Source organism: Pleurodeles waltl, chromosome 1_2, assembly GCF_031143425.1.
Source record: "Pleurodeles waltl isolate 20211129_DDA chromosome 1_2, aPleWal1.hap1.20221129, whole genome shotgun sequence".
Classification (NCBI taxonomy): domain Eukaryota; kingdom Metazoa; phylum Chordata; class Amphibia; order Caudata; family Salamandridae; genus Pleurodeles; species Pleurodeles waltl.
In genome coordinates, this window is record NC_090437.1 from 985,053,109 (window position 1) to 985,061,183 (window position 8,075).

Here is an 8,075-nt window from a genome sequence, read left to right on the forward strand (position 1 = left end):
CTCCAAATAATGACCCAAATCTTTTCAGGACGAGGTTAAGAACAGTAACTATTAACGGCCTAGCATTGCTAATGATTTTTCAGCTAATGATGTACATTTTTGAAAAGTAGCACCTCACCACGTCAACAATGTACGTACATTTTAAACAATTTTATTTTTTGATTGTGTGATAATTTTGTCATTACTTTATGCAAATGAGAATGCTGGAATGGTTTCTTGTGCATTCTGAAAGAGGCTCTAGCCAATGTCAGTCTGTGGTAACTACGAACGAAGGAGAACAATGTCCAGTTTATTTGGCAAACTTCCAAATGTGGTAGTAGGAGAATTTTATGCTTTCACTAAGAAGAGGTGGACTGGTTTGTTAAATATCACAACACAATCAAAACATTAAAAAGATCCCTTGATCAACTATCACTTGCATACCTTAAAGAACCATAAGCCTAAAAGGCATCCATTAACCACCCCTACAACACACTACCCACATTTAAATCAACATAAGTGAAATAAAATAATTTTAAAAAAGTAAATTCGGATATAGACTAACTGGTAAGGTACCTTTAACTGTGAACCAAAATTGTTGATCATGATCAGGCCGTGAGATAAACAGTAACTTTGTGAGATATGTCGTAGAAGCATTGGTAATTGCAGTCTGCTGCTTTTGCAGTTAATCTTGAGACCAAAATGGCTGAAGAACCAATCAGTATATACACCATACATGATGGACTACACCTTATATGAAAGTATTTACCAACATAGTGGATGATTCCCCTGCTTAGTAAGATACTTTCAGATGTCTAGTACAAAAGAAAATTGTGTAATCAGATACACAGTAAATTATTTCCTCTGTGAACATTTTTGTTTAAAAGTATCCTCAGAAAAGGGTTGATTGATTATGACGGCGTGGATGGTTTATGGTGTGTGCACAGGACCAACGTTGGACACATTTAGGAGGCTGCTTCTTTTATTCATTGATAGATGTAGGTTATGGTAAGACCAGAACTATCATCAGTAACTACCCACATGGAGCAAGGTGGATCACCGCTTAGCCTTGTAAATGAACTGCTCCAACTGACAGTCCCCCACCAAGAGTGACAAGTAGACAGATAACAGCCTCCTCTGGTAGAACATGTGGAACACTCAGAAGATGCAGACCCTAGACACAACTGGTCATCACAAGCTCTTCGGATAATTCACAAGTTAGATACCCCGCTGGTCCCCACAATGCCATTACCGAGTGATTCCTTAGAAAGATTTTACCTGAATGAATTAATGAATGAACGAATAATTTATTGTACAGATAATAAAATCCAATACAATTAAAACAAAAAAGAAGACCAATCAATAATACATTTGCAATTGAATGTTAAATACATACTAAAACACTCCATACTTTAAATGCACATAGCACAGTAAGAAACATTCCTACATAGTAATATAAAACCTTTAAAAAAAATAGGGTCGGACAGCCACAGCCCAGAACCCCACATGATGCATAATAATCAGAGGGGCTTAAAGCCCTAAAGTGCTTTAGTGTGTTAAATGATCATTAAGTTAGATACCAATAAGGATCACACCCCAAAGTGTGACATTGAAGCTCAGCAACCTGATGAATTAACACAAACCAAAGATGTAAGAGTGGGTGAAAATTCCAAACATAATTATCCACTGCTCCCAGTACCCCTAAATTTGGTTTGGGCGATTTTAATAAATTTGGTCAATAACACATTCAACATTAAATTTGCAGGATCCAAGGACTTAATAATGGCCTGTCGACAGGAGCGAATCCCTAGTTCCTCCCACTTACTACGAAGCAGAGATATATGTTTATTAAGTAGAGGTGGACACAAGCATACCACATATTCAATTGTTACTTCCACATTACCACAACCCCTGCACATCACCCCCTCTCCTGGGGTTAACCGCCATAGGGGTAAATGTTTTTTAAAAAAACAATCGCCCACCCTTAAGGCCATAAAGGCCTCTTTCAAATGAAACCCAAAAGAGCAAGAGAAATAGCTAGATGGGGTGCCTGGCTTAAAGGAATTGATTACCGACCATACATGCTTACGTTTGGCAAGTAGGGAGTGATTCAAGTGGTACGAGTATAACTGTATAATCTTTTTGACACCCAGTTTGAGCAAGAAATGGGGGGTTGCTTACCCAGAGATCATCGGCTTCCAATCGCCGTTTACATTCAACCAAAAAATGAAAATGGGACCCCTTCGTTTTTGACGCACTGATTTCTTGCCACAGAACTGCCTCCAAGCTACCTTCCTTGGCCCGATGCGCTTATGGCAAAGCTTCAGGAATCCTCCGGCACCGACTCTCAGCTGATCTAGAAGCCCAAGGTCCAACCGCACCTGCACGGGGAAAGCGAGATGCGATACATGGAAAACTCTCTTGTAGATCTTATTGACCACCCTTTTTAATAAACAAGAGCCTTTACCCAACACACTTTCCTGACAATAAGACAATGAGGGGATAATCTTTGCGCTCATAACTTCCATTAGCGGGAGAAGGTTCGGCCCCTTTAAAACTTTTAATAATTTAGAAAAGGCCACCTGCAATGCCACAGCTTTAAGTTCAAACTCCTTCTAATGCTTGGCAAACCTACCTCTAGAGTCGAAATACACCTCTAAATATTTATAAGACTGGTCTGAAACGAGTTTACTACTCTTGTAATACCAACTGGGTCCCAAATGCTTTTTTCTTCCTAAGGAGACCACTTTAGTTTTGAGCAAGTTGACTTCTAATTGATTCACAGGAGTATAAGATGCAAGTTGGTTAAGTAGTCATTGAAGGCCAATCTTAGTATAACTGAACAATGCAAGATCATCAGCATAAAGCAAAGCTAAGCCTAAGACCACCAATCTTGGCAGGATGAGACTTAACAGCGTCAAGAGATGATGACAAATCTGCAATAAACAGATTAAAAAGTAGGGGCGCAAGCACGCAACCCTGTTTCACACCACGACCAGTGAAATATTTTCTGGAAAGAGAGCAACCACCACCTAATTTAATACGGACCCTGGTATCTGTATGTAGTTCCATAATGGCACCCGACCACTGAAGGAATACCTCAGTTTTGTAGTTTGGCCCAGAGGGCACTCCTAGGGATCGGGACAAATGCTGCCTTGAAATGAACAATACAGTAAAGCCTGATGGAATCGTCCTATCAAACAAAATAGAAAGGGCTAATAGGTTTGTCGATGTGCCGTAAGCAGAGGAGAACCCTCTTTGAACAATAGGGATTAGTCCCTTCGATTCATCCCAGGCATAAAGATCTTGCAGCAGAAGATTGGCATAAAACTTGGCCTCATTGTCAAGCAGGGCTACCATCCTAAAATTAGCAGGATCCAACCTTGAACCGCTTTGATATAGCAGATGAAGAATGGCACAGCACCAGAACTCAGGAATTCTTGAGGTCAGAATTGCCCAAAAGGAAGAATCCTGTTTGAACAGCTTCTGAGGAAGGCCATTGGGACCTTGGGCTCCATCTTGCTTTGCCCTTGAGATGATACGAGGGAGACATGATTAAAAATTAAAAAGAAGCCTTCTCTCCATGAGGGGGAAACACAAACCCAGCGGACTGTTAACGAGACTTGACCAGAGCAGCGATGGTGCAATAAGCCCCCTCATTCAACAATTTCCCATCCTGTTCACTTGCAGAGAAATGACTAATCAAGTAGGACGTCCAAACCCCTACAGAAATATTAACAGTGCCAATACCCCTTTGATTACTTTATAGGATATTAATAAGGGACCAAATCTTTTTAGAATTTTGATCCTTACTCGCACTTAAAAATTTAGCCCAAAACTGATTGAGATGGTTCTGATGGTCATCATAAATAGCCTTCCTATAGTCTTTCCTCATTTCCTTATATCTAATTAATAGACACTCAGAATCAGGGCCCTTCCTAATTGGCCTTGCTAATCTGTTACACGCTTTCTTTAAACTCCTAATTTCCCTAAAAATAGCGAAGGGCCAGAATGAGGTGCAATTACGAGCAGGTTGATGAAAACTTGACCATAGGAAGGAAGAGAATTTATCACATAACTTAATTGGGGACATACAACCAGATCCTTCAGAATCTAAAAAATTAACACTTTCAACCAATACTGTGACGCTAATAGAAGAGTTCCATTTTATATGTTTTAGTGACTCGGAACAAACGCTGCCACCCACAGCCTGCATGACATCATGAAAATTAAAACTAGATTTTATTGTTACAATTTGGGGACGGTGATCACTCTCACTCTGGGAGGATATCAAGAACATTTCAATAAGGGGAAACAATTTGTTTTTACAAATGGTGTAGTACAAGTAAGAGTGGGGTCGTTCGTCCGATCTTTCCAACATGGAGGGGCATCATGATGTGAACAGTCATTCAGAACTTTAAAGCCCATGCTTTTTAAATGCATTTCTACATACTTTCGCAATGGACAGTGTGGGTAACCTTGGGGCCTCAGTTGTTCAGGGACTAACTGGCGTTTACAAAGATCAGGACCTTCAAGAGCTTCTATAGTGTTCTGAAACAGGTTTGTATTAAAACCACCAGTTATAAGGTAATCAGCACATGGATATTCCCCAGCTAGATCACCCAGAATCTCCATCAGTAGATGCAGCCCCCCTCTTTTTTCCTTTGTACCAGGAGCAATGTAAACATTAATTACTATGAGGGTTTGCTGCAAGCTCCTGTTCCTAATCACAATCCCCTGAATCCAATTGTAATCCCAAGACAATGGCAAAATACACCCTTTTAGTTTAACAGTGACATAGGTGGCCAACCCTCCCTTAGCACGGCCATTCAACTCTTTCTATGAGCAGGTTTCCATTTTTCTAAATACCCCGGCAATGGGCAACTGATCTCAGCCCAGGTGTCCTGAAGGGTGATTACATCATAACTGTTTAAAAAAGATATTAAATCAGCCGATTCAAACTTATGCACAGCCCCATTAATATTCCACGAACATAGGGCAAACATTCAAACATTGACGCTAATCCCTCCACCCTTGGGGGTCATTGGGAGCGCCCATAGAAAAGAGCAGTGAGCAACCAATCCCAATTGATCACCCCCTGGGAACTGGAACCTGTGCTGCTAGTGCCATTGATGGTAGAGGTGCTGCCCAGAGCAATTTTCAAAATTGAAAAAGGCTTCAGTGCTATAGGAGCCGTCAAACTTTGGGATTCAGATAAGAGCACAGGATGGCCCGACTCCTTGTAGGGAATAATTATAATATCCCAAGAGTGGAATATGTCTTTCTTGGCAAGAATGGACTGAGCTATTGGGGCGGAGAATAATGAAACCAGGGTAGATTCCTCAGCTTGAGACTCCCTTGAATCAAGAAATTCAATAGAGACAATGTCAGTAGAACCAATATTACTCAGTTCTGAGATTGCCTTGAAGAGTCGTAAGATGTTCCCTCATGAATATCGTGAGGGCACCTTGAGCGATATTCTGGTATAAACAAAAGTTTAGTGGTTGTACACTCCAATGAGGCCTTTGAGGGACACAAAAAAGACCTGGGCTGTAACTGTTCCACTGTGTGGAACGGGCCCAGAGGGACCCCCAGCCCCGGGGTGTCAATAGGAGACGTGTGGTGGCTTGATAGCAGGCTTAAAGACTGGCTACAGTTACTATCAGAAGGCAACTTATAAGAAATAGAGGGACCAGAGCCTAAAACCTCACCATCTGTAATTCCATAGGCTGCTTTGAAGTTTAACAGAATAACTGCAGTATGGAAGGGCACTCCACCCCCCCGGCGTGAGACAGTAGGATCAGACACACTGCCAATTTTGCCTTCCTCAGCAGGAATCAAAGGATCCTTGAGAGGAAAGTTTGTTTCCTGCAGAATAGTACTGGCCGAAGGGCCCTGCATATGCTCACTAGATGGTAAAGAGCCGCCTTCTATGGCCTTCAGAGGGTTAGTCAGCGAAGTCACATTAGAGACCTCCTGCGACTGCAGCGGCTGCTGTGCAACAAGTCGAACCAACAGTTGAGCATTATTTGGGGACCCTTGGGGAGGTAGGCTCTGCCTTTTGTTCCGTTGTTTCCTGAGCCTATTTTTCCCTCCCTCTTACTCAACAGGTGCTGAACTGCACAATCAGCTCCTGGAGAAGTTGGATGTGTTGAATCAGGTTGTGGTGCAGTGCAAGAATAATGTGAGAGAACAGGCTACATAGGATCGATTCTAGGCAGAAGAGAGTCCTTATAAACACAGTTGGCTGAAGTGTCATGCTCCAAGACTCCAGTAATAGCAGGCCGGGAGGGGGGCATAGGGGGATGGTGATTGTTTCACTCTTTGCTGAAAACAAATAGTTGTCCAATGTCTTTAGTTTGGTTCATTTCCGAGCCGAATTGGAATAGGACCTTCGGCTGGGGCACCAGAGGCACAGGAGCTGCAGAGAACCTCTTAATTTGAGATAGAACCAAACTCAAAAAGGTAGGCAGAGATGATAAACTTTCAATAATTGAGGAACAGCAGCATGTTGCTTGAACAAAATTGGAGCTTGTTTGGGTTCTAGTAATTAGCTGATTTTGATTTTCTATTTTGTGGTCAATCCCAACTACATAAGTGGCCAATGTGTTCAACAAATCAACTTGGACGTCCAGCTTATCAGAGTGACAGTTCTGCGAGAGTGTGAATTTTTTAATATGTTTATTCATGGTTTTAGCATATTAATTATATGTTGAATTAACATGTGAAAACGGGTGACTTTAGAAAACGGTCGCCACAGTTCATTTTTCTGTTCTCAACTGAGTAAAATTCTAATTAAATGTTATAGTTATTGGTCATAATTCAATGCTTACATAAAAGTGTATTCAATGCCCTAATAGATGTGTCCACAGCTACCCCTAGTGGGTTGCTGCATTACGTCTTACAAGGTCATGTTAAACTGAATTCTTGAATAAGTTGAGTGTTCTATTGTTTGAGAATGTTACTAATATGTGGTTTCTTCCTCGAGGAAGGAAGTGGACGTAGCAAGTGAGAAAGTTTCTTCCTGAGAAGAGAAGTTTAGAAGAAATTGTACAATGGAGCTACAAACAAGACGGAAGAGGAAAAGTTACTGTTGAGAAAACATGTGATGTCGTCATTTTTAGGTTATCAATTAAAATTACTATTGGTTGAAACGTAAGCACCCCATGAACTGACCAATCAAAAGCTTTTTGAAGATTAATATAACAACTTGAGTAGGATTTTTAGAAGTTAGAAGATGCTAGTCTTTAGATCGAAGTCGTTAAATTCCAGAATTCCTACTGATGATCCAAGTCGTATTAGCAGTGTGGGTTTAGCTGTCGTTAGGCCCGATTCTTCTGAAGACATACCTGATGGTGTCCCCTTGCTGAAGTAGTCTGCATGTTGTTATCGATTTGGGTAAAGTATGCAACTGTTTGTTATTAGTGTCTCTTTTGGTTTGCCAGATACCAGCTGCAACTTGCAATCTGATTGCTGCATATTAATTATGTTTTTTCATAATAACCTGAGTTAAAGAGATTTTTCCAAAATTGTGTTTCTAAATTCTTTTACTTGAAGCCCAACATGTTGATACTAATTTGTGGTTAGTAAGGTCATTAATACTGAATGCTCAAGATTTATATTGACACATTTGAATGTTGTACTAATGCATAAATTGCCCTTAGTACCAATTTTGGTGTTGCTAATCAGTGTTATTGTTTTGGAGATTATTTGCTTGATTGTTTTGATTAAACTTAGATATATTAGACGTTCTGATCAACCATTATTAATTTTATATGCTTACCATTTGTGTTTGAGAGTTATTTTCGTGACATTAGCGTTGTTAATCTAGGGAAATAAAATTTAAAATTCTTCTTAATAAACTAGTGTGGTTATTGTTTGAGGTTCGAGATCTTTGATTATATTGATTATTGTTAATGATTACATTCCACATTGATGACATCCCCTCAAATATATGTCGCTTCGATCCATTGACCTCTTGTGCAGAATCCACTTTTCAGTTTAAGTAATAGCCAGGATTCCGTAGTGCTGCAGCAGTTCAAAGTCAGCACAGTGGATTGGAGGGTTTTCAAAAACTGTGGCCAAGCAGAGCCACT

The 8,075-nt window shown here is 40.5% G+C and overlaps 1 protein-coding gene across 1 annotated transcript in view; it reads left to right on the forward strand.

Annotated features, from left to right (window-relative positions):
• The window catches only part of LOC138295955 (myb-related transcription factor, partner of profilin-like), a 33,613-nt gene extending 25,858 nt beyond the window's left edge, over positions 1-7,755 (forward strand). The window contains exon 2 of the mRNA XM_069234615.1: positions 6,972-7,755. Within this exon, the coding sequence (XP_069090716.1) occupies positions 6,972-6,991 (20 nt within the window). The 3' untranslated portion in view covers positions 6,992-7,755. The remainder of the gene's footprint in view (positions 1-6,971) is intronic.
• The last annotated feature ends 320 nt before the right edge of the window (positions 7,756-8,075 follow it).